Genomic DNA, 26004 nt, shown 5'->3' with positions numbered 1-26004 from the left:
GCGAGATGTTTTCCTTTAGATAGGGTCCTGAAAATGTACTTAACAGGTCAAGAGGGCCAGGCGTGGTGGCTCACGCCTGTAATCCCAACGCTTTGGGAGGCTGAGGCGGGCGGATCACGAGGTCAAGAGATCGTGACCATCCTGGCCAACATGGTGAAACCCTGTCTCTACTAAAAATATAAAAATTAGCCAGGTGTGGTGGCACGCGCCTGTGGTCCCAGCTACTCAGGAGGCTGAGGCGGAAGAATGACTTGAACACAGGAGGCAGAGGTTGCAGTGAGCCGAGATTGCGCCACTGCACTCCAGCCTGGCAACGGAGCAAGACTCCGTCTCCAAAAAAAAAAAAAAAAAAAAAAAAAGCCAAGAGGTACAGACTTAATCGGTAGTGCCAGTTAAAGGGAAATGCCTAGTCAGCCTCCCCACCGTGGCTGTGGATGGGGACCCATGAGTCCTCCTCTGACCTGGGCACTCTCTGACCCACAGGTCCCTGGTCCTCACTCCGTCCATGACAACTTCGGACCTTTCTACACACTCCACCGCCTCGCTTATCAGCAACGAGGAGCAGTTTGAAGACTATGGGGAGGGTGACGACGTGGACTGCGCCCCCAGCAGCCCTTGCCCCGACGACGAGACCAGGACCAACGTCTACTCCGACCTGGGGTCTTCGGTGTCCTCCAGGTGGCCCCTTGGTCTATGATAGCATTTGGGGTCAAGTGGTAGAAGCAACCTAAGCACATCCTGGGGGGTGGGGCGGGCCGGGTCCTGAGCTGGCCCTGTTTCCTTTGTCCTAAGCTACTTGAGTTCTGCCCCTGGGGCCTGGGGTTGCTGCCTTTGCACCCTGATTGGGGGTCAGGAGTTCCTTCTGAATTTACTGACCTAGGAGGCTGCACACCGGGGGCCATGGGGCTCTGTGTTGTCTCGTGTCCTAGAACCTCAGTGTTAAAGGGTCCTTCCAGGTGACCTTCTGTGATACCTTCTCACCCACCTGAGCCAACGCTTTCTCTGAAATGAGCTGTCAGTTTGCCTTAGCTGTTAAATGGGTATGCTTCACTGGCTTCTCTTTGAGTGTGTTAGAGGAGGGATGACCTGTTGCTGTATTCCACTCCCTGCCCCTCCCCCTAAGAAGGTACTGGGGACTCAAGTAAAGTCAGCTCAGCAGGGTGGCATAGGGCAGCAGACTGGACAGCAGTTGAGGTGGTGATTCCTTTCCGTCATGCATCAGTGCGGGGCAGACACCTAGGAAAATGCGGCACGTGTACAACAGCGAATCGCTGGACGTTTACTGCTCCCAATGCTGCAAGAAAATCAACCTGCTCAATGACTTAGAAGCCCGGCTGAAAAACCTGAAGGCCAACAGGTGAGGCCCGGCCCAGTCGGTGGGTGAAAGGCCCAGTCAGGGCCTGCAGGGAGGAGCTACAGGCAAGGCAGCCCCTGCTATCCGGGCAGGTGTGAGCTCTCGGGGTTAATCCAGAGGCTTTTTCCGCCACAGGGTATCAGTCTGTTTTTTCTCGGGACCAAGCTGACTAATGAGCTCCTTTCAGTGGGAGGGAAGAGCCTTGTCCTGCATTTTGGTGTCTTACAGCAGGGACAGAGTAAGGGAGTGGACTAGAGCCCCTCTGTTCAATGACTGTTTCCTCTCTCTCTCTCCAGCCCCAACCGAAAGATCTCCAGCACGGCCTTTGGACGGTAAGGCCCCGCCTTGGGGGAAGGCACCTTGAGTGCTGTCCCGGTGCTGCCCACTGGCCAGGGCTCCATGCCAGCAGCCCGACTCAGCTGGTGCCTGCGTGTGGCCAAGGGCAGAGGGGAACGAGGTCATCCCAGGGCAGTGCAGCCAGGGCAGCGTCCACATCCAAAACAGAGGGGCAGCTCCTCCCTGCCCTCTCCCCACTCTTTGTCCCTTCTTCAAATCCTAGGTCATCTTGACCTCAGACAGGCAAGCCAGGGATGCCCCGAGAGAGACAGGACACCGCCCAGCTGTCAGTGCCCTCCCTCCTCTTGGAGCGGGCAGCCGTACTCAGTAAAGAGACCCCGGGTTTCCTACAGGCGGGGATCTGGGCTGAGTGTGTGCCACTGGGGCTGGTCACTTTGCGCCAGTTAAGTTCTGCAGCAGCTGACTCCTGGGGACTGCTAAGGTCCCGCTCTGGTCCTCCTGTGGACTGGCCCCAGGTGCACACTCGGGGCTTTGGGAGCTGGCAGCGAGGGCCTAGGCCCTGGCCCAGGAGCTGGGTGGATCAGCCTCTTGGCATAGACCCTGGCTATTGCCTATCAGGGAGTAGGAAGGGGATGTAACTGGGGGTAGCAGCTGGATTTTGCCTCAGGCACGGGTTAGCTCAGCAGGCATCTGCCTGGGCCCAGCCCCACCCCAGCGTACTGCCCTGCAAGGCCTGGTGAATTCTCTGCCTTTGCCATCCCCGGAGTTCCCAGAGATGTTACATGCAGGAGCCAGCTTGGTGGAGGGGCTCAAGCCTCAGGAGGCCCAGACCCTCTGCCAGGACCATGGAGCTGGGCTACCTCCTCGGGAGCTCCCCCACTGGAAGAGGAGGGGACTCCCGTGCTGGCTCAGGTCACTGGGTAGCTGCAGGCCGGCATGCTGGTGCGAAGAGGGCTCTGAGGCCGCAGGAGAAGCTGTGCTGCACTGGCTGTGTCTGCCAGGGGACATGGGGGTCTGTACAGCCCGTCTACCGCCCTCAGGGCTGGATGATCCACTGGGTTCGCAATGCTCTCCCTCTCGGGCTCAGTGAGGGTGCCCTTCTTAAAGGGGCAGACCCCCTTCTTAAAGGGGCAGACCCCCTAGGGTACTAGATGCTCACCTAGCGCGTAGCCTGAGTGGGCCTGTCTCTGGAAGGCCCCAGCAGCCAGATGCCCTCCCTCCACCCCTGCAGGCAGCTCATGCATAGCAGCAATTTCAGCAGCAGCAACGGCAGCACAGAAGACCTGTTCCGGGACAGCATTGACTCCTGCGACAATGACATCACAGAGAAGGTGGGCCCGGGTGGCTGGAGAAAGCACTGAATGTGTGTGTGCTCCCCGGGGAGGTGGGGAGCACTCTGGCTACTGCCTGGGGACTCGGGAGACCTTGTACCTGCCCAGGAATTAGGGGTAGGTGGCCCTGGTCACATGCTGTCTCCCCCTCCACCCTACACGTGATTCTCTGATACATGGTGGTTTGGAGGTCCTGCTCATGAACCTCATGGCGTCGAGGTTCTCAGTTCTGTGGCCTCAAAGTTCTTCTCCACCCCATTGTGGCCCCCTGCTGCAGGTGAGCTTCCTGGAAAAGAAAGTGACGGAGCTGGAGAATGACAGCCTGACCAACGGGGACCTGAAGAGCAAGCTGAAGCAGGAGAACACGCAGCTGGTGCACAGGTCAGGCGGGCGGTGGTGCTGGGGGCTCGGTTGTGACTCTGGGGAATCAAGTGGGGGGTCCTTCTTACTGAGGCCTCCGGGAGGAGGCAGCCTCACGCCTTTGCAGCTCTGAGGGCCTGTGACGCATCAGCCTCTTGTCACATGGCCCTGCCCACATGGGGTGCCCAAGACCTTAAGGACAGGGAGACAGGCTGGAGATCGACCTTGGCTCCAGGGCCAAAGGATTCCACCCACTGAGGTCTGCAGCCACAGAGCAGGTCCAAGGCGGGAGTGGGGATCTACTGTCTCTCACTCACACAGTAATGGGAGCCTGTGTCCCTTCCTAGGGACAAGCTCTGCCCGGGACAGGCCAGTGTGAGCTGGGCAGTAGGAAGGGTCCAGCGTTGATGCCGATGGAGACCCCTGAGCCTGATGTTTCTGATGCTGTCTTCAGTGGCGGCTGCAGGGTTTAGTTGTCAGCAGATGGTATGACCTGTGGGGGACATATCCTGACTTGGGGTCCGGTCCTCCATCTTGTCACAGGGCCTAAATATGGGCCCTTTTGTACACCCCAGAAGATCAGCCTGGGGGAGGTGCTGTTGCCAGTGAGATGTACCCCAGACCCAAATACCACCCAGGCTGTCAGTAGTGGGGGTGCTCACATCTACATGCCACTGGCCTTTTTCCAGGTGTGGGGCAGACTGCAGGCCATCAGCCAGGGTGTGCCTATTTTGGGAGTCAAGGTGCCCAGTACAATAAGCTGAATTATTGATCAGAGGGGTGGCTGGGAAGGCAGAGTGCAGAAAGAAGAGGTGAGGCCGGAGGCGGTTCCGGCCAGGTGTGGCCGCGGGGACTGGCAGGGGCTGGCCCTCCCTGTGCTGCCCGGAGCGCCTCGCCTCCTGACTGCCAGGCCTGCCCCTCCACAGCATGACCAACACCCCCTCTAGATGTGCAGTGTCCCTGTTCATCTGTTGGCCCAAGCGACTCAGGGTCTCAGGTCCCAGGGCCCCCCGTGCCGCAGCCTGGGTTGGGGTGAAATGGTGCTAGCCCCAAAAGCTTCTCCCTTGTGCTGTCCTCAGGGTGCACGAGCTGGAGGAGATGGTGAAGGATCAGGAGACCACGGCTGAGCAGGCGCTGGAGGAGGAGGCGCGGCGCCACCGCGAGGCCTACGGCAAGCTGGAGAGGGAGAAGGCCACTGAGGTGGAGCTGCTCAATGCCAGGTGGGCCCTTCCACCGAGCCCCTCCCTCGAGGGACCCCTCCCCACCGCCCCGGGGCAGCCCTGTGGGACAGGTGCTATCCCCATTTTTATAGGTGGAAGCTGAGGCTAAGGGGCAGCCTCTGGAGCCTTCTCGATAGTAACAGGCATGCGCTTCAGGAAGTTCGCTAAAGAATGTTCCCAGGAGCATTGCTCACATTTGGTAATGCGAACTACACAAATGTCTCTCAACCAGAAACGAGGTATTAACAAAAAAAAATAAAATAAAGGGCGGGACCTGGGCTGGGTCTAATGTCCAGGCTGGGAGCGCCCCCTGCTGTCAGATTCTGCCCTGAGCCCAGGTGGACTGAGCCGGAGCCCCAGGGCCAACCAAGGTAAATAGAAAACAGGGCTCCTGTGCCTTGGGTGTACCTGTGGTTTTGTCATTGGAACGTGAGGCAGGCAGGACGAGGAGCAGCCCGGGGCTAGGGATCTGGGTTGGTCTCCCATTGGCTCCATGGCCTTGGACGTAGTGGGTCAGCTTCCTGTCTGCCCCACAGAGCTGCTGCATGGGAGGGTGAGCCGATACTCGTCAGGACCCTGCCCACGGGTGGGGGCTGTGATGATGCCCCTGTGGTGAAGCCCCTTTGTGGCCCTTGCCCGACTCCGAGGAGGCCGCCTGGGCTTCCGTCCGAGAGGACAGCTGCCCCCGGCACTCCTCAGGCCCCTGAGGCCCCAGTCTCTGTGCTGAGGCTTCCTGGAGATGCTGAGACCCCCCGGTGGCTGGGAGGCTGCTGAGCAAATGGCTGGGACCTGGGCTCTCAGGCAGGCACCTCCCTGCCCTGTGTGGTTTGGCGAGGGGACTTCCCAACTTCCCGGTGCTGAGACCTGCTTTGCTAAGTTACCCAGCAGGGGTTCATTTTACATTTTGACTCTGTTCTAGAAGCTGCTGTTTTGCACCTCTTTCCCGAGGCTGGTGCCTAGTTAAGGTGACTGCTCTCATTCAGCTCACCTCTGGCAGCTGGCCCAAGAGAGGTGGCTGGGGCATGGGAGGTGGTAAAAGACAGTATAAATCTGGGCCAAAGGGCAGAAAGCCAGCCCTCAGGAACCATCTCTTAACACATGCCCCTAGCACAGCTCAGGGGGCGCCATTCATGCAAAATACCCAGGTGGTCTTCCCAGAGTCACGCCGCATGCTTGGTTCCCTACCACCTCCACCAGCACAGGGCCACCTCCAGGTGGTGGGGCTGAATTCCTCTCTGGCCCTGGCCTGGGGGCCTCTCCAAGGGAGCCCAGAGGGCAGTGGAGGCGGAAGTGATGGAGAAGTGGTGGGTCAGGAACAGGATAGTCTGCAGGAATCGGTGGCAGAAGTAACCCTGCTCAGCTCTGAGGCGACCTTGCTCAGTCCTGAGGTGACCCTGCTCAGTTCTGAGGTGACCCTGCTCAGTTCTGGTGCTGCCGATGGCCCAACTCACCTGCACCTCCTTTCGGATCATTTAAAACTGATCTGAGGCTGGGCACTGTGGCTCATGCCTGTAGACCCAGCATGTTGGGAGGCTCAGGCAGGTGAATTACAAGGTTAGGAGTTCAAGACCATCCTGGTGAAACCCCATCTCTACTAAAAATACAAAAATTAGTCAGGCGTGGTAGCAGGTGCCTATAATCCCACCTGCTTGGGAGGCTGAGGAAGGAGAATTGTTTGAACCCAGGAGGCAGAGGTTGCAGTGAGCCAAGATTGTACGACTGAGACTCTGTCTCAGAAAAAAACAAACAAATAAACAAAAAACCGACCTGAGCAGCCAGGCTCCGTCTTCTTGCGGAGTTCCTGTGTGAACACTAACACAGAGGACTGTTACTATCAGAGCTCTTGCCTGTGGTCATCAGAGGCAGGTGCAGTGAGCACTCAGAGCAGAGCCCTGGATGAGATGCTGTTGGTGGAGAATGAAAAGCCAGTATGGTCATTGCCTTCAATTACAGAGTCTAAAAGGAGGGGCCCCATCACAGACAGCCATAGGAAGACTGTGTCTCCATCTAGCAAAATAACATCACTGTGGTTTCAAGATCTGAAAGATGCGCATCCAAAAAGAATCTTGTGTTCTTACTCTGTAATGAGTGTTTCCACTTGAAATAAAGGCCATGTGTGGCGGCTCACTCATGTAATCCCAACACTTTGGGAGGCCAAGATGGGCAGATCACGTGAGGCCAGGAGTGTGAGACTACCCTGGCCAACATGGCGAAACCCTGTCTCTATTAAAAATAAAAAAAATCAGCTAGGCGTGGTGATGCATGCCTGTAATCCCAGCTATTCAGGAGGCTGAGGCATGAGACTCGCTTGTGCCAGGGAGGCGGAGGTTGCAGTGAGCCAGGATTGTGCCACTTCACTCCAGACCTGGCGACAGAGCAGGACTCTGTCTCAAAGAAAAGAAAAAATAAGAATGATAACTTAGTGTCTTTATTGTTTTGCTTTGGCTGATGGGAAGCTCAAGGCTATATTGTCTTTCACATAATTATTCATATTCTTTCTTTCAGTTGGTTTCTGGTATCTTCCCTCTTGCAGGAAGCAGAGAATCACTGCAGCCTGGCAAGCCCTTGTGAGATCGTCTCCATTCCAGGTCTCTGAGATAAATCTTTCTCCTTTCCCCAGGGTGCAGCAATTGGAGGAAGAAAATACAGAGCTTAGAACAACAGTGACTCGGCTCAAGTCTCAAACAGAGAAACTGGATGAGGTGAGCAGCAGGTCCAGGCTTGGAGCCAAACCCACAGAGGCAGTGCTGGCCGTCGGGGGCCTGCAGTTCATAGCTTCTGAAGTTCTAAACAAATGCCCTTACCACTAAGAGATTAGGAAAAAAAAGTAAATAACAACTTGTGTTTCTATATTTCTGATTTTCCAAATTTTCTGCGGTGAATGTATTTATTTATACAATGGAGAAAAATTAGAAAGAGTTTAGTTTCTCTTTAGGCAAACGTCTTCAATTTAGGTTGCATCTAGCATTGTTGAAGGACTTCAGAGGGCTGAGGTTTTTAGTTGTGTGTCTAGAATCTTTAGGGCCCCGGCCCTTTCTGTAAGCCATGACTCAGGGCTCCCTCTAAGGAAGCTGGTTTCAGTGTGCATCTGCCTCATGAGGATGGCTGACCAGACCCCAGGGCATGGTGAACTCTATCTGGGAACTCTCCTCCCCTGACCGGGTCTCCCTTCTCCAGGAGCGGCAGCGCATGTCTGACCGTCTAGAGGACACCAGCCTGCGGCTCAAAGATGAGATGGACCTATACAAGCGCATGATGGACAAGCTGCGGCAGAACCGCCTCGAATTCCAGAAGGAGCGGGAGGCAACGCAGGAGGTGGGTACCAGGCCAGCAGGCACCAGGGCTCCTTCCAGCGTCCCTGCTCCTGCCAACCTGCCTCTATCCCTCACAGCTCATCGAGGACCTGCGGAAGGAGCTGGAGCACCTGCAGATGTACAAGCTGGACTGCGAGCGGCTGGGCAGGGGGCGGAGTGCCTCCTCTGGCCTGGGCGAGTTCAGTGCCAGGGCCCGTGAGGTGGAGCTCGAGCACGAGGTTAAGCGGCTCAAGCAGGTGGGTCTGGCAGCCTGTGTCCAGCGGGGCGGGGCCAGGCCAACCACGTGGGTTTCCTGTGCAGTGTCTGTGGCAGGGGACCCCAGAGCTGTAGCAGTACTGCCCGTCTACTTCTTGACAACCCGTTTGTCAGGTCTGGCTGTCTCATTTCACAGCTTAGGAAAATCGATCGGAAGATCTCCCTTATGTCCATAGAAAGAAACAGACCCTGCTCTCTGCATTGGTGCTTGGGGTGGAGAATGAGCCTCTACCCAGCTGGAGTGTAGTGCCTGGAGGCATTGCGTTCTCCCAGGAATAGACCCTGGGCCAAGGATCCTTTTTTTTGGGGGGACAGGATATAACTTTGATACCTAGGCTAGAGTGCTTTGGCGCAATCTAGGTCACTGCAGCCTTGAATTCCTGGGCTTATGTGATCCTGACTCCGTCTCCTGAGTATCTATAACTACAGGCATTCACCACCATGCCCAGCTTTTTTTTTTTTTTTTTTTTTTTTTTTTTGAGGCAGGGTCTTACTGTGTTGCCCAGGCTGGAGGGCAGTGGTGTGATCCTATCTCACTGTGGCCTCAAATTCCTGGGCTCAAGCAATTCTCCTACCTCAGCCTCTAAAGTAGCTAGGACCACAGGAGACTACCACCACACCTGGCTAATTTATTATTTTCTTGTAGAGATGGGGTCTCCCTGTATTGCCCAGGCTTGAACTCCTGGGCTCAAGGGACCTCCCACATGAGCCTTCCAAAGTGTTGGGATTACAGGCATGAGCCTCTGTCCCTAGCCAGAAGATTGCATGTCAAGGAGCAGTCTCTTAGCTGGAGACCATTGGGTGGGGGAGTGGGATCAGGAGGAGGCAGGAGTGAGCAGGTGAGGGAGTGGATCCGGAGGAGGAGGAGGGGGAGTGAGCAGGTGAGGGAGTGGATCTGGAGGAGGAGGAGGGAGTGAGCAGGTGAGGGAGTGGATCCGAGGAGGGGGGAGTGAGCAGGTGAGGGAGCGGATCCGAGGAGGAGGGGGAGTGAGCAGGTGAGGGAGCGGATCCGAGGAGGAGGGGGAGTGAGCAGGTGAGGGAGCGGATCCGGAGGCAGCCGTGGGAGTGGTACTGGGTGAAGTGTCAGCTCTGCCTAACCCTGCAGGTGGTAGGGTATGCAGCATAAATTTTTTTTTCCGAGCAGTTCCACTGGGCAGAGGTGCTGGTGTCTGTGTCCCCACAGAAGCCCTAAAACCCCCGCCCTACTCTGCCTTGGGGTGGGTACCCAGGGTCCCAGGTGTGAGTATTAGGGCTCTTTAGGCAGAAGCCGGAATGTGGGGCTGGTACGTGGGATCTGGGCGGTGCCACCTGTGCTCAGAGGAGAGGGACTCCCTGGGACAACTCCGTGCAAGCAGGATTCGGAGCGTGGCTACACAGGGCGCCACAGAAATGAGCTGTTCTGCCTGCCCAGAGAACCCCGAGCACCACTTTCCTTCAGCAAGGCCAGTGTTGGAGGCTGGGCTGTTGGGTGGGATGTGTCCCAGTGTAGGGCCCCGGGAGGAAGGGGTGGCCAGGAGCCATGGCTGCCCTGAGTGGGGCCATAACTCCTCCGCAAACCCTGTGAACTCTCAGGACGCCGGGTCCCTGGACCTGGACCCAGCCCTCCTACCCCCCAGTGCCTAGCAAAGGCCGCAGCATCTGTGGTCTCTGGAACTGGCCTCGAGTGATGCACTCCCGTGAGGATGTCGCCGGCGGCAGGTCGGGGGCAGTGGATGTGGAGAAGTGGGTTCCAGTGGGCTGTGGTGCCTCTTAGGGTTGATGTCAATTTCGTCCTTCTCTCTGTAGGAGAATTATAAGCTGCGGGATCAGAACGATGACTTGAATGGACAGATCTTGAGTCTCAGCCTCTACGAAGCAAAAAACCTCTTTGCCGCCCAGACCAAAGCCCAGTCTCTGGCTGCGGAGATAGACACCGCCTCGCGCGATGAGGTAACCTCGTCCACCGGCTCCTGCTTTGGGGCCTGGGCCCTCCTCTGTGATTCCTCCTCCCAGCCCTCACCTGTCCAGAGTGAGAAAACCCGACCAGGGCCTGGCAGAGAGTCCCATCTACAACTACCCCAGGTGACAGAGGGCAAAGCTGTGAGCAGGGCAGGGGGCTCCCAGGGAAGCTGAGTCAGCTCCGAGTTCTGCCTGTGCTGGAAGGCGTGCAGGTTTGGACGAGAGTGGAGTGTGGGTCTTAGGTCTGCCGGAGAAGTGCCGACACCACCAGCCGAGTGTATCAACTGTGACCCCAGGTTAGGCTGTCAGTCCTCCCCTCTTTCTGACCCAGAGGGGAAGGACATTAGCGTTACTCCGGCACCTGCTTCTGCGGTGTGTTTTCACTTCTCCCGATGAATCTGAAGCTTTAGGAACAGTTCCGTGTTCCAAGCTGGGAAGGTGGACCCGGTACCTCCTGGCTAGGGAGGGAGAGGGACCCAGCTCTCTCCAGAGCCAAAGCCCACCCTTCCTGCCTGCAACACGGGGCGAAGAGCTGACCTCTAGCCTCAAGGAGCTCCCAGGTGAGCTGGGCCCAGCCCCAGGACAGAGGCAGCATGTCAGCAATGTTCTAAAGGACACCGCCCTGGAGAAGAGCAGCGTGGGGCTTGGGGTGGGAGGGTGTTCCAGGCAGGAGATAGCTGCCCTTTGGAGCCTTAGGGGGCCCTAGGACTTTGTCAGTCTTGATTTTAAATGACTTTGGCCAGTGCTCTCTACTTTTACAAAAATTACCCACACCTGGCCCCCTCTACAACCTGATCACATTGGAATCTCCAGGGATGAGGCCTGGCCACCGGCATCTGTCACTCCCCAGGTGGGGCTGAGCCACTTCGCCTCTCGTCCTGGCATCCAAATGCTGAGGCTGTCCTGGGGCCCGCCTTGCCCAGGGTCTCTGATGCCCTCTGTCGTCAGGCACTGGCCTGCTCCAAGCCTGGGAATCTAAACTCTGCCTGCACCCCATCCCAGGCCCGGCCACTGACCTGTCTTTCCCATTCCCTTCAGCTAATGGAAGCCCTGAAGGAGCAGGAGGAGATCAACTTCCGGCTGAGGCAGTATATGGACAAGATCATCCTCGCCATCCTGGACCACAACCCCTCCATCCTCGAGATTAAACACTAAGGCACGGGGCTGGCTGCAGAGCAGCCTCAGGACCCTGGGACCAAGGGGCGGACCCTGCTCGAGGATGCAGGCCTCAGCCGGGCCTCACACTCACACTGTAAATGTGTCTCTGGCCACCATGCGTTACGTGTACCTGTGTGTGTGTGTGTGTGTGTGTGGGGAGGCTGTGCGCGTGAGCGAGGGGTGAGTGGCCTTGGCCGTGGGCAGTGTCCACACGGTTAGCCATGCATGCACTTTGTGGCCCCTTTGCAAGGGGCAGAGGGTACTGGAAGTGGGAGGGGGTGAGGTCTGCTATCAGGAGTTACTGTAAAAACAAGAACTGGAAGCTCGTGTTTCCGGTACTGGGTAAAATGATTCTACCTCTGGGGATGAGGATTCACATTCGCTCTAGTGCGATGGGCTCTTTCGCCGCACTCCTCGTCCCGCTGGGAGTGGGAGCAAAATCATGATCTTTCCTGGGAGTTTGAATTCCCCATGTTTGTGTCCTCGCCAGCTCTTTGGTCACCTTTCAGACCCCACTGTTCAAGCAAAGAGAGGATGAAGGGGTATCTGGAGGGTCCACGAGATGGGATCCCCACCAAACGCCGTGGCCCCCAGCCGGCAGCCCTCTGTGATGTGTGCACAGAGTGAACAGGACTCAGGTTTCAGAGGAGATGGCGCGGGCATCCTCATCCTGCAGAGTTCATGCACCCCTCGCCCGTGCTACCTACCTCCCACTTGCTCTTTTGGTTTGGTTTTTAAGACAATGAAGCAGTATTCACTGGGTGTAACATGAAGGGATAAAAACGAAGGAGAAAAAGAGCGTTTGGGATGGAGTGTCTAAGGCAGGAGTTGATATCCGGCAACCAAAGAAATGGTTTTTTGGGAAGGAACACAGCTCCCATCCTGGTCAGTTTCCTTCCCACGGCTGCATCTTAAGATGGATGCGTGGAGAGACCGTCTGCCTGGCTCCCTGTCTTGATTTCTCCACGCAGCCTGGTGATGGCAGGCCTTGGGTTTGGATTTCAGAATCCGAGCTCTGGGCTCCACTGTGTGGCAGCAAGACCACTTCGCTCCAGCGTGTAGAAACACACCTGTATTTGGTTCTCAGCACCGACAGGAGGCAGGTGGGAAAGCTGCGGGAAAACCTTAGTCTTCCATCCTCGGACCCGTGGTAGAAATTCACACCATGGATTTTTAATGGATCTTTTGTTCTAGGCAGCTGGGAGTAGACATGGTACTTAGAGTTTTCCAATCTCTCTCAATTTTATATGGCTTGTGATTCATTTTCTTAACCCAAATATATATAAACGTGTGTGGTCTTATTCTTTCCCCTTCAGTTTCATGTTTTCTTCAGCACATCTTATGGTATGAGAAGGAAGGTTTGGGCATGTTGGGATGGTCAGTGGAGGAGAAGATGCAGAGAAGAGAAGGCAGTGAGGGTGAGGAGGGGATCTGGGGACTTGGGTGTGACCCCTGCATGACAAAGGCAGGGCTGTGGCCAGGACCAGCCTTCATTCCATTCCATTCAGTGTTTGCGTTTGTTGGATCCTGCGGCTTCTTTTTAATCCTATGTTGGGGATTAGTTTCATGCTGCAAATGGTGGGGTCGCATCGGTCTGACCCAGGACTTTGGAGCCACCCACACTGGGAAGACGGCTAGGCAGTCGGTCTTCTAGGAGTCTCTCAGCCCCTTAAGACGGGGGTCTCCTTAGGCTCCTCTGAGGGTCTGCAAAGAAGCAATGGAAGAAGGCAGGAGGAGAGGGTCTCTTGAGAATTTGCCAATAGGAAGGAATGGCCACCGAGGAAAGGAACAAGACAGATCCTGAGATGGCTTTGGTCTGGGTGTTAGGTCGGAGGGAGTATTGGTCCTTGGGGGCCTTGCCCCAGGGATGACTATTTTATTTGTAAAATGTTATCTGCTCTTTGGCTGCTTGGAATTTCAGAGAAGGCTGCACAGCCTGGGTTACACAGCCTGGGAAGAATCTCTGCCCCGGAAGGCTGGAGGAAGCAGCTGGCAGCCTGCAGCGTGTTTCCGGCTCCTCCCTCTAGGGGGCGCCATGGGAACAGGCTCCTGGAGGCGGCCTGAGTCCGAAAGTCCCCCCCCAACCCCCCACCCCAACCTGGTGCAGCAGCAGAGGGGACTCTGGAACAGGGCTGGCTTTTAAATGAGGGGCTGAATTCCAGCTCTCACACACCTCAAGTCTAACCTTACTTTCTTCAGCCAGAATACATTTCTTGTAAAGCCTGGACTGTCAGTTTGGCTTTTAAAGATCATGTATGTTTGTAAAAATATCCTTCTGGGCTCAAAAGCTAGCTTGAGGGGGCAGATGCCCCAGGGGTCCCAGCTCCACAGCCCCTGGCAGGTCCCAGAGCCCTTGGTGGTAGGGATGGAGAGCCTGATCTTTCTGTTTCTGCCCTTACCCCTCAGTAGTGGGGCTGCCAGGTAGTAGATAGGATGCCCAATTAAGTTTGAATTTCAGATGGACAAATCATTTTAGAATATGTTCCACCCAGTACTTGGGATGATGTTATTTTTAGAGAGAGGGTCTTGCTCTGTCGCCCAGGCAGGAGTGTAGTAGGAGTATGATCGCAGTTCACGATAACCTTGAACTCCCAGGCTCTAGAGATCCTCCTGCCTTAAATGCCCGAGTATCTGGGACTACAGGCAGGTACCGCCACGCCCAGCTAATTTTTCTTATTTTTTTGTAGAGACAGGATCTCACTGTGTTGTCTCACTCGAGCAGCTGGCCTCAAATGATCCTTCCGCCTTAGCCTCCCAAAGCACTGGGATTATAGGCATGAGCCACCATGCCTGGCCAGGACATGTTTTAAATGGAGAGATTTAAAAAATTCTCATGATTAGACTGAATCCTCAGATGTCCTGGTTTAGTTGTGAATGTAGCCCAGACATGGAAGTTTTTAAAGAGCTACTCAGGTGGTTCCAATTTAATTGGGTGTCCCACGTGGGTTTCTTTTGTTTTTGTTTTTTTTGGTTGGTTTTTGCTAAACCTGGCAATCCTACTCCTTAGGGATTAGCAGCAATTTACCTGAAATTTAGACGTGTTTTTTGGGTGGGGCAGGGTTTCTGTAGTAGACTCAGATTTTACATGGCCCTGAGCTGCCCTTGCATTTAATTGGAAGCCACACAAAATTAGCTGAACCAGGAGTGAGCTTTGTATACAGTATCTAGTAGGAAATGAAGTGCCTTCTGATTCAGCTAGTCTCTATGCGGTAAGAGGCTTTAAGAAATTTCTAGTAAAAAATTTTTTTGGGGCCAGGCACGGTGGCTCACACCTATAATCCCAGCACTTTGGGGGGCCGAGACAGGCGAATCACCTGAGGTTGGGAGTTCCAGACCAGTCTTACCAACATGGAGAAACCCTGTCTCCACAAAAATACAAAATTAGCCAGGTGTGGTGGCGTGTGCCTGTAATTCTAGCTAATCAGGAAGCTGAAGCAGGAGAATCGCTTGAACCTGGGAGGTGGAGGTTGCAGCGAGCCGAAATTGTGCCATTGCAATCCAGCCTGGGCAACAAGAGAGAAACTCCGTCTAAAAAAAAAGAAAAAAAATAGGTTTTTTCTTTCAACTTTGAATTGGCCAGAGTTAACCCCCTAGGTTATTTTATTTTAAGTTGGTAGATTTCTTTGAGAATTGTCACAAGGAAATTCCTTTTTGTGACTTTATTTATGACCTACTGAAACATGAACAGGACAGGCGTGATGGCTCACTCCTGTAGTCCTAGCACTTGGGAGGCAGTGGCAGGTGCATCGCTCGAGCTCAGGAGTTCGAAACCAGCCTGAGCAACATAGTGATACCTCGTCTCTATCAAAAATAAAAAAACACCAAGCTCAAGAACCTTCATGAAGGCCTGATGCAGTGGGCTCAGCTTTAGCTGTGCATTGGAGTCACCTGGGGAGATGTTTAAGCTGCTGATGCCCGGGCTGAACCCCCAGAGGTTGGATTGAATTGGTGTGGGGTGTGGTCCAGGCATCCGGATGTGTAAAGACCTCCCCAGGTGGTGGTGATACGCAGCCTGAGGTTGAGACTCCCCTGACCTGGAAGTTCGTTGGCCACAGGTAGAGGAAACTGGTCGAAGTGGCTGCTGGGCTTGTCAAGCCAGGGCTGAATGACAGCGAGCTCTCCTGCTGGGAGGGTACCTTTTCCTGTTATGTTGTTGAATGGTCCTGGCCTGCAGGATGGGAAGCCAGATGCCTTCAGGGGCTGGCGGATCCAGCTGTTCTCACCATCCTGGAGGTTAACAGACCAGAGTGGGTGGGCACGACCTCGCCCTGGTGCCTCTGGCATCAGTGGGTGGCACATGTTGGGATATACTGGCTACAGGCTCATTCCAAAGAGCAGGTAGAACAGAGTCAGCAGTAAACTGACAGGTGGGGCTGTCCCCCGGAAAGCAGCCTCCGAAACAGCTGCCACCTGCTTACGTAGCTGAGCAGGAGGAGATACTGTCTTTGTGGGTTTTGCCTGTGGTCTGTTTCCTGACTGGGTTGGTGAGGGAGCCCCAGCTCTTTCCCTGTTAGCCAAACCAGCATCCCACTCACACACCGGACACCCCAGGTACTAGTCCACTGGTGCTGGTGGTCCCGGGGGGCACAAGCCCAGGTTCTTGCTTCCAATGAGGACTTAGCAGAAGCCTCCGGGGGCCAGGCGAAATTGGGAGAAATGAAGCCCTCTTTCTATGCGCTGTATGTGTGTGGGGTTAACGCATTAGCAAATTTAAACTTAAAACTAACTCTAGGCTGGGCACAGTGGCTCACGCCTGTAATCCCAGCACTTTGAGAGGCCAACGTGGGTGGATTGTCTGAGCTCAGGAGTTCAAGACCAACCTGGACAACATGGTGAAACTTTTTATTTTTAAAAATAATGATTATGAAGACGAAGGTTGTGAAGTGAAAAAAAAAAAAATTGTGCCAGGAAAGTCCTGCATGGTCACCATGCCAAGAAAATGACTTTGGTTACCTGGTAGATCCACAGTGACACTTTTTTAAGGGTTGCTGTCACAGATTCTAGATTGAGGAAAGGGACCACCTAGGACTCAGCTCTTGTATTCGCCACAGTCCTTTCTCCCAGACTCTGGCCCTCCTTTTGGGACCTAGGGAATCCCCTCCAGGGTGACGCTGCTGGCTGGTAAGACTGAGGCCTGCTGCACCAAGGGGCCTCAAGTTAGAAGGGCCGTGCCTTCAGTGGATGACTGAGCCCTGACCCTCGGGACCCGCTGGGTCCTGACTTCCTGCCCTGAGCACACGCATGAATGGAGGAAGAAGGAGAGGCTGGAACCAGGAGCCTGCCCTCCCTGCATGGCAGGACAGCACCAAGGCCCTTCTGCCATATTCTCTGCTGCCCACCAGAGAAAATAGGCTGCTTTCTAGAAAGATTTGTTTCTAAAAGTGTAGACCCAGGGGAAGCGTAATGCCACCATGCTCACCAGGCGAGGTTTCCCCTAGGACCTTCATGCCCCGACCTCGACCTCGTAGGTTGCTCCTCTCCCCATCTGTTAAGGTGGCTCCGGAGCCACCAGCTGGGGATGCCACCCAGGCCATGTCTCCTGCAGAATCCAAGTGCTGTTGTCCCAGGGTGACCCTGTCCCCTGCTGGGGCACACCTGCTTTGCTGTGCTGCACAGGCTGATTTCGTCTGCATGGTTTGGGGTCTTTGTCCTTGTGCCTTTTCTTCCCTGTCGCCACTGTACAGGATTTTCCACATTGCCCACTGCCTCCTTTCTACATCGTCTCGTCTCCCTGGCCTTTCCTGGGCCCTGTAAATGTGTACTTTATCCACGTGCCTCCTCCATGTGAGGCGAGCTGTCCCGGGCACATTTATCCACAAGGATCAGGCCCTGCTTACCCTCACTCAGCCTGTAGACTGGGTAACTTTGTGCAGAATCTTTCATTACCGTCTTAAGCTTGGGGGGCTTGGAGCCACTGAGTCCCTCTTCCAGCCTGCAGCTAGTTTAGGAGCCTTGCATTCCAGAAAAGTGCAAGTTTGTGTAAAGCAGCTTCTCCCACAAAGCTCTTCCTACACTGATAGCGATGTCGGGCTGAGCGTCACTTGTTAACTTGGGGCTCTGGTCCCAGCAGGGATGTCACAGGCTTGTGACTGCTCTGTGCGTGCACCGTCTCTGCCCCCCAAGGAAGCCCTGTCGGTGGTTCCTGGTGTACAGCCTTGGTTCTGTGTTGAGGCCACCACATCTGGGTCTAGAACAGCTGTGGGCCCCACTTGGGCAGAAGGCAGAGGCGTTTAGCTGCTACCCCTGCCTGCTGTGAACACCTGCCCCGCCCTTCCTTGTCTACTGAGGTGCTCAGACCAGAGTGTCATTAAATACCCAACAGATGTCAGGGAGCGGACGATGCATTGCGGGAGACTCACTCACAGCTGTGGGCCCCCTTCCAGCTCCTCCCACTTTCTTGGCTGGTCTTCTGGGGCCTATGTGGAATGAATGCCACACGTGGCCTCATGCCCAAGGGTTTGTTCGATGGCTCTGATTCTGTGGGATTCAACTTGAGTTTTTTGCCCCAAGAGACTGTCTGGAAACAGGCTTAGCTTTAGGGCTGGGGTGGAACCTGCCCTGTGGGCCCCAGGGTGGGGACAGTGGGGGGTGAGGCCCTGAGGCTGGCCAAGGTCCGGGCTTTTTGCCTCCAGCTTGCTTCTACCCTAAAAGGAACAGGCTCTAGGCGGCAGGCTCCTCCCAGGGAGCTGTACTGTACAGACTAAGGTGTAAATAAACAGTTTACTCTTCTTGCCCGACTGAACCGTGAGTTTCTGTGGCTGGGGGAGGGTGGGCAGAGGAGGCCTGGTTCCAGGGCTGACAGGGACAGATGGTGACCCATACAAGGAGCAGTCCCCCATCCCCAACCAAGTTTGTGGTTCCCAGGGTGTCTGGTGCCAGCACCAGGGGCAGGGTGGAGTGGGGGCGGTGTCACCCTCCAGTCCCTGGGGAGAAGACGTGGTTCCCAGCAGCCTCTGTAATGCCACCATTCTAGCCACAGGGCTATGATGTTTGGAAACTGTGTCCTCTGTGTGACTATGTCCTTTCCCACTGAGGTCTTCCTAGGGGTCCAGTGGGGTCCCAGTGCCATGCTTCCTCCATGTCCGACACTGTGGCTCCCTAGGGTGACGGCCCAGTGCCTCCGCTCAGGCCTGGCTTTGGACTGGCCAGTGCTGGTCTCTGCCACACCATCAAGTCCCAAGGTGGTCCCCAGTTAAGTCACCCAGACCCCTGGATTTCTGACTTCTGTCTGCCCCTTCCTCTATTACGGGATTCCAGGCATGGAAGCGGCTTCACAGGTGGCCCAGGCCCTCCACCTCCCAATGCAGGCCCTGGTGCCATGTGTCCTCCAGGGAGGGCAGACAGCTTCACACTCACTGGACTTACACAGCCTCCTGGCTCAGGGGGCGCCACCTCCAAATTCTGGGAGTGTTGTGCGTCATCTTAGATGTTTATTGCCTCCTTCCCCCTTTTTTTTTTTTTTTAGATGGAGTCATGCTCTACTGCCCAGACTGGAGTGCAGTCGCACAATCTCAGCTGACTGAAACCTCTGCCTCCCAGGATCAAGAGATTCTCCCGTCTCGGCCTCCCAAGTAGCTGGGATTACAGGCACGCACCACCACACCCGGCTAAGTTTTGTATTTTTAGTAGAGACGGGGTTTCACCATGTTGGCCAGACTGGTTTCGAACTCTTGAGCTCAAGTGATCCTCCCACCTCGGCCTCCCAAAGCGCTGGGATTACAGGTGTGAGCTATTGTACCCAGCCAGTTCCCTCCTTCCTCCTAATATGCCTTCTTTCCTTCCTAACTAGGGCTGCCAGATTTGGCAAGTAAAAATACGGGATGCAGCTGGGCATGCATCATGCCCATTACAATGGCTCATGCCTGTAATCCCAGCACTTTGGGAGGCTGAGGTGGGTGGATTACCTGAGGTCAGGAGTTTGAGACCAGCCTGGCCAACATGGTGAAACCCCATCTCTACTAAAATTACAAAAAATCAGCTGGGCATGGTGGCAGGTGCCTGTAATCCCAGCTACTTGGGAGGCTGGGGCAGAAGAATCACTTGAACCCGGGAGGTGGAGGTTGTGGTGAGCCGAGATCGCGACATTGCACTCCAGCCTGGGCAACGAGAGCGAAACTCCATCTCAAAAAAAAAAAAAAATACAGGATGCCCAGTTAAACTTGAGTTTCAGATAAGTAATCCAATGAGCATCTTTACTTGATTATAAACGGGGTCTTTACATTGCAAAGATCCTATATCCAAAATAAGCTTGCCGAGGCGCTGGGAATTAGGACTTCCACATATCTTTTGTGGGTACACAATTCCACTCATAACACCTATTGAAGGAGGTCCTTAGGATTGCCTCAGTTTACCATCTTGGAGAGGGGGAGTGAGCACTGCTGTGTGTACAGGCTGCACCCTCTGCACAGGTGTGTTCCCCATCCACTCACTCTGGAGAACATTTCCTTACAGCCCTATTAAAAAATGATGTCATCCCTGTGCCCCCTTGAGGTCATAGTACCTGCAAAGGTGTCACATTGTTGGATTCCATCGACTCACCAGGCCCTCAATTAGAGGGCCCAGGCCAAAGCAGATGAATGGGTGGAAGATATCTGCGCACAGAAATCACAACCCACCAGCATCATCTACTGAGCAACACTGTGTGTGCCAACTGGGAATTGGCACAGGCAAGGCCTCTGCCCTGTGAAGTCCCCACACTCCTGCGGGAGGGGAGAGACACAACTGATCTCCAGGGTGATGAGCAGTACCAAGAGGAAGATATGGGGGGCTTCGGGAGCTGGGGGCAAGTGGATTGAACCCATTCGGGCCTCAGGTATGGCTCCTCCCAAGGAAGGGGCCTTTCAGCAGAGCCCCAAAGGACTGTAGGATCTAAAATGCCATGGGGAGGAGACCTAGAGAAAGCACAGCCCTGTCAGGGTACTATGGCTGGGAGGTGGGCAGAGAGGGGGATTGGGGAGGGCTGGAGTCTAGCCAGGCGGGATAAAGAGTCTGGGACCCAACGGTGGATCTATTGCATTCACCCACTATAAGCAGATGTTTCACCAGCACCTACAGACACTGGCTGCAGGGGAGTGCTGGGCTCACGGCACTCTAGGGAGCCTCTAGAATGTACAAGAGAGGTTCTGAAAACCACCCCACCCCAGCAATTCTGATTCCATTGGTGGAGAGTGGGGCTCAGACACTGGGATGTGTTTTAAAGCTCCCAGGTGATTCTAATATGAAGCCAATGGTGAGATCACGAGGTATAAAAAGGGCATCTAGACTCACCTGAAGAGACTTCAACTGAGACTTGGGGGAGGACAGGCTGGCCAGGTAAGGGAGACAGGAGGGTGGGGCGGAAGCAGGAGAGGGAACAGCAGGTGTGGAGGCCAGCTAGCTCCATGGCGAGCGGGGCCGTGGGGACTACACTGAAGGATTTTAAGCCGGGGGTAGCCTGGTCAGGTCAGTTTCAGAGTGGGGTGGCAAGAGGGTGAGGGCAGATTGGACTGGGGTGTGCCTTAGCTGGGCCTGACCTGAGAGAACACACAGGTTGGGAGGCTTACACAGACACTTATTTTCTCACAGTTCTGGGAGCTGGAAGTCCAATCTTGAGGTGCCAACTGGGCTGGGTTCTGTGAGGCCTCTCTCCTCGGCCTCACTGGCCACGTGTCACCTGCGATTCAAGCCCAGGCAGCAGGGGAGAAGAATCATCTCAGAGCAGGACTTGACTGACTTGGATGGGGCGGGGTCATTGCAGACTGGGAAGGCTGAGGGAGCAGGCAGGAAGCATGCTGAGCCCTGGAGCCTGGGTCCCCTCTCCAGGAACAAGGGGTTGTCATGCGGGCAGGACTGGAGCAGAGCCAGGAGGCAGGACCTGCAGCCCTGCTCACTGCTGCGTGGGGAAGAGAGGACCAGGAACAGGGGGCGCTTCACTGTGACTCAGCCTGGCTGGCTGGACTGTGCCTTAAAGTGGGCTGAGGGGTCAATCCTGCACCAAGTCCACTAGGGGCGCTTGTGGGCTCTGGGGCCCCGACCTCTGGAGCCGGCTTGAAGCCAGCCCTTCCTGGAACTAAGGAGGTGGCTGGGATTGGGCTGCAGGAAGTTTCCCTTACTCTCCTGCCACCCCTGGTTCAGGTCCGGCTCTCACTTCAAACCCCAAGCTCCAAGCTCTGACTTTGATATCGGGCTTCGTCGGGCTCCGTACTGGTGTGGCCTTTGGATTTAAAAAGGTGCTGGAGTTTCTGAAAGGCGCAAACCGGGGGCGCAGAGGTGCTGACATATGAGCCTGTTTCCTGCAGACGGCACCAGGCTCACGGGAGCTTGTGGACTCTTGGCCCTTGCTTTCTAGCCCAACTGGCCCCTCCGGGGAGAAATGCCTTTTCCAGCTCTGCCACCACTTGGCCATGGTTTCAGGGTTGGCTTTCCCAGGTCAGCACCTGACTAAAAGCTGGACTTTGCCAAACTGGCAGAGTCTGGGCCAGACCCTCGGACCTTGGTTCTGTGGTTGGGGGGCTATGAGTGTGGGCTCTGAAGGCCATCGGGGCTGGAAGGAGCGTGGAAGAGTATCTGGTCTGAACTGTCCCGCTAGCGAGGCCTCAAGATGAGCCAATTTTTTGAGGTGGGGCAGAGACAAAGGAGACCCACTTCGTATCTCTTTACATCGGTGTAAAGATTGAACCCAGCCCCAGGACTGAGTCCAATTCGTGTCTATGCCCAAAGTCACAGAGCCAGTGAATGAAGTTTATTCTTCATCTCTTTTAATCTGGGCTAACTCTGCGACTCCTTTGATGAACAGATGCAAAAATGCATCACTTGAGGCAAAAGCGACATTCTGGGACTTTTTTTTTTTTTTTGAGATGGAGTCTCGCTCTGTCGCCCAGGCTGGACTACAGTGGCACGATCTCAGTTCACTGCAACCTCTAGCGATTCTCCTATCTCAGCCTCCCAAGTAGCTGGGATTACAGGCACACACCGCCATGCCCAGCTAATTTTTTGTATTTTAGTAGAGACAGAGTTTCACCATGTTGCCCAGGCTAGTCTCAAACTCCTGAACTCAACGCAATTCACCTACCTCGGCCTCCCAAAGTGCTAGGATTACAGGCATAAGCCACTGCGCCCAGCCTTGTAAAATACACTTTTAAAGAGCAGTTTTGCCGGGCGCGGTGGCTCACGCCTGTAATCCCAGCACTTTGGGAGGCCAAGGCGAGTGGATCACGAGGTCAAGAGATCGAGACCATCCTGGTCAACATGGTGAAACCCCGTCTCTACTAAAACTACAAAACATTAGCTGGGCATGGTGGCGCGTGCCTGTAATCCCAGCTACTCAGGAGGCTGAGGCAGGAGAATTGCCTGAACCTAGGAGGCAGAGGTTGCGGTGAGCCGAGATCACGCCATTGTACTCCAGCCTGGGTAACAAGAGTGAAACTCTGTCTCAAAAAAAAAAAAAAGAGCAGTTTTAGGTTCACAGCATAATTGAGCAGAAAGCACAGAGTTCCCCATATAACCACGGCCCCCGGATCTCCCTAGTTTCCCTTACCATCAACATCCCCCACTAGAGTGGTACATCTATTACAACTGATGACCCTGCATTGACACATCATCAAAGTCCATAGTTTACACTACGGTTCACTCTTGGTGTTGTACGTTCTATGGGACTTTTTTATTTTTCCCAACCCAGAACCCCTCTATGGGTTTTGACAAGTATATAATGACATGTACCCACCACTGTATCATGCAGAATAGTTTGGCTGCCCTAAAAACCCTCTGTGCCCTATCTATTCATCCTTCCCATCCCTCAGCCCCTGGCAACCATTGATGTTTTTGCTTTCTCCATAGTTGTGCCTTTTTTAGAATGTCACATAACAGTATGTAGCCTTTTCAGATTAGCTTGTCTCAGTCCATTTTGTGCTGCTAAGACAGAATACCATAGACTAGGTAATTTATAACATACAGAAATGTATTGGCTCATAGCACTGGAGGCTGGGAAGTCAAAGATTGAGGAGCTGGCATCTGGTGAGGACCTTCTTGCTGCATCAACCCATGGAGGCACAGCAAAGAGAGGGTGGGAAGGCAAACTTCTTTTTTTTTTTTTTTTTTTTTATTTTGTGCTCTACACATTCAGAGAAACTTCTCTAGTAACGAACTATAGAAATGATCCCTGGAAGTATAGTCTTGGCAAACTTTTTTTTATAAGAAAACTACTTGCTCCATATGAATCCACTCCCTCGAGAATGGCATTAATGCATTTAACAGGGTGGTGGCCCCATGACCCAAACACTTCCCACTAGTTCCCATCTCCAAGACTACCACATTGGGGATCGAATTCCAACCCATGAACTTTAGGGGACACATTCAAACCATAGCAGTAATATGCATTTTCACTTAGTAATACACATTTAAGGTTCTTTTGTGTGTTTGCATGACTTGGTAATTCATTTCTTTCTTTTCACAGACTTAATTTTTCTTTTTCTTTCTTTCTTTTTTTTTTTTTTGGAGACAGAGTTTCACTCTTGCTACCCAGGCTGGAGTGCAATGGTGCGATCTCGGCTCACCGCAACCTCCGCCTCCTGGGTTCAGGCAATTCTCCTGCCTCAACCTCCTGAGTAGCTGGGATTACAGGTATGCGCCACCATGCCCAGCTGTTTTTTGTATTTTAAGTAGAGACGGGGTTTCACCATGTTGACCAGGATGGTCTCGATCTCTTGACCTCGTGATCCACCCGCCTCGGCCTCCCAAAGTGCTGGGATTACAGGCTTCAGCCACCGCGCCCGGCCTGACTTAATTTTTCAGAGCAGTTTTAGACTCACAGCAAAACTGAGCACAAAGTACAAAGAGTTCGCACATACTCTCTACCCTCCCAACTGCACAGCTTCCCCTGCACGAGAGTTGTGCACCTGTTATAACTGATGAAAAGATACACTTTATTTTTTTTTCTTGTGCTGTGTTGGCCAAACTAGGGTACAGTAGCACAATCATATAGCTCACTGCAACCTTGAACTCCTGGGCTCAAGTGATTCTCTTGCTCAGCCTCCCAAGTAGCTCGGACTATAGGTGCTATCATGCCTGCCTTATTTTAGTTTCTTTTTGTAGAGATGAGGTTTCACAACATTGCCCAGGCTGGTTTCAAACTACCGGCCTCAAGTGATCCTCCCACCTTGGCCTCCCAAGGGAAGCCTGGGATTACAGGCATGAGCAACCATACCCAGCCTTTTGCCCACGTTTGAGTTGTTTTTTGTTGAGTGGTAGGAGTCTAAATGTTATTTTGGATATTTATCCCTTATTAGGTATCTGGCTTGCAGTATTTTTCCCATTCCACAGGTTGCCTTTCATTAAGTTGTTTCCTTTGCTGAGCAGTTTTTAAGTCTGATGTAGTCCCATTAGTCTATTCTTGCTTTTGGTGTCATATCCAAAAAAATCATTGCCACCATCTAATGTCATAGACCTTTCCCACTATGTTTTCTTTCAGGATTTTTATAGTTACAGGTCTTATGTTTACGTCCTGAATCCGTTTTTTTTAATGTCATTTTTTTTTTTTTTGAGACTGAGTCTCATTCTGTCGCCAGACTGGAGTGCAGTGGCACAATCTTGGCTCACTGCAACCTCCACCTCCTGGGTTCAAGCAATTCTGCCTCAGCCTCCCAAGTAGCTGGGACTTACAGGTGTGCGCCACCACGCCCAACTAATTTTTGTATTTTTTTTTAGTAGAGACGGGATTTCACCATGTTGGCCAGGAGGGTCTCAAGCTCTTGACCTCGTGATCCGCCCACCTCGGCCTCCCAAAGTGCTGGGATCACAGGCATAAGCCACCGCGCCCAGCCCGTCTTGAATCCATTTTGAGGTAATTTTTGTATATGGCACTAGGTTAGGGTCCAACTTCATTCTTTTGCATGTGGATATCCAATTTTTCCAGCATCATTAGTTGAAGATTCCAGAGAGAACAGTTTTTAAAAGCATAAAGAGGAGGGCAGACATGGTGGCTCACACCTGTAATCCCAATACTTTGGGAGGCCAAAGCGGGCAGATCACTTGAGGTCAGGAGTTTGAGACCAGCCTGGCCAACATGGTAAAAACCTGTCTCTAGTAAAATACACGAATTAGTCGGATGTGGTGGCACATGCCTGTAATATGAGCTACTTGGGAAGCTGAGGCAGGAGAATTGCTTAAACCTGGGAGGCGGAGGTTGCAGTGAGCTGAGATAGTGCCACTGCACTCCAGCCTGGGCAACAGACTGAGACTCTGTCTCAAAAAAAAAAAGCATAAAGAGGAAAATTCAAAGGGCCTGACGTCACACCACAAGAGAGAAGCACTTTGTGTGTGTTTATGTATGTATAAATCAATGTCATTCATTTATTCTGAGATACATGGCTTTTTCATGTTTTAATGAATTTGAAATTAAATGACAGCTGTTGAGACTGTGGAGTCTTACAATTAATTGATTTTTTTTCTTGGTGGCATATATAAAACAATAGTTTTAAAAAATCAATTTAGTGAATTTAATGAAATACAGCATATATAATAGGAGAATCTGACTCATACTGTATTTCACAGTATTCTGACACTATTTTACAGTATCCTCTCACTTATGACTGTAGGAAAAGGAATTCATGGGCATTTCCCATGACCTTAAAAGTGTACCTTGGCTGAGCACAGTAGCTTACGCCTGTAAACCCAACAATTTGGAAGGCTGAGGCAGGCAGATCATTTGAGCCTGAGTTCCAGTCTGTACAAAAAATAAGCCAGGCTCCTACCTACACACACACACACACACACACACACACACACACACACACACACACACA

General features: G+C 53.5%; 1 protein-coding gene and 1 pseudogene across 2 annotated transcripts in view; one reads left to right on the top strand and one right to left on the bottom strand.

Annotated features, from left to right (window-relative positions):
* Positions 1–12533, top strand: part of RAB11FIP4 (RAB11 family interacting protein 4) — a 134255-nt gene extending 121722 nt beyond the window's left edge. The window contains exons 5-15 of one of the 2 annotated variants that reach the window (XM_032280959.1): positions 484–678; positions 1223–1357; positions 1651–1686; positions 2883–2982; positions 3260–3363; positions 4422–4562; positions 7183–7264; positions 7740–7877; positions 7954–8112; positions 9917–10060; positions 11108–12533. In XM_032280959.1, coding sequence (XP_032136850.1) covers positions 484–678; positions 1223–1357; positions 1651–1686; positions 2883–2982; positions 3260–3363; positions 4422–4562; positions 7183–7264; positions 7740–7877; positions 7954–8112; positions 9917–10060; positions 11108–11224 — 1351 coding nt within the window. In that variant the 3' untranslated portion in view covers positions 11225–12533. The remainder of the gene's footprint in view (positions 1–483; positions 679–1222; positions 1358–1650; positions 1687–2882; positions 2983–3259; positions 3364–4421; positions 4563–7182; positions 7265–7739; positions 7878–7953; positions 8113–9916; positions 10061–11107) is intronic. The other variant, XM_032280960.1, reaches the window with a different exon arrangement.
* Positions 12534–23302: 10769 nt separating this feature from the next.
* LOC116553607 lies at positions 23303–23379 on the bottom strand (annotated as a pseudogene).
* Between the last annotated feature and the right edge of the window lie 2625 nt (positions 23380–26004).

Source organism: Sapajus apella, unplaced genomic scaffold, assembly GCF_009761245.1.
Source record: "Sapajus apella isolate SASKATOON/1434 unplaced genomic scaffold, GSC_monkey_1.0 scaffold12, whole genome shotgun sequence".
Classification (NCBI taxonomy): Eukaryota; Metazoa; Chordata; class Mammalia; order Primates; family Cebidae; genus Sapajus; species Sapajus apella.
This window is presented reverse-complemented; position numbering and strand designations above follow the sequence as displayed.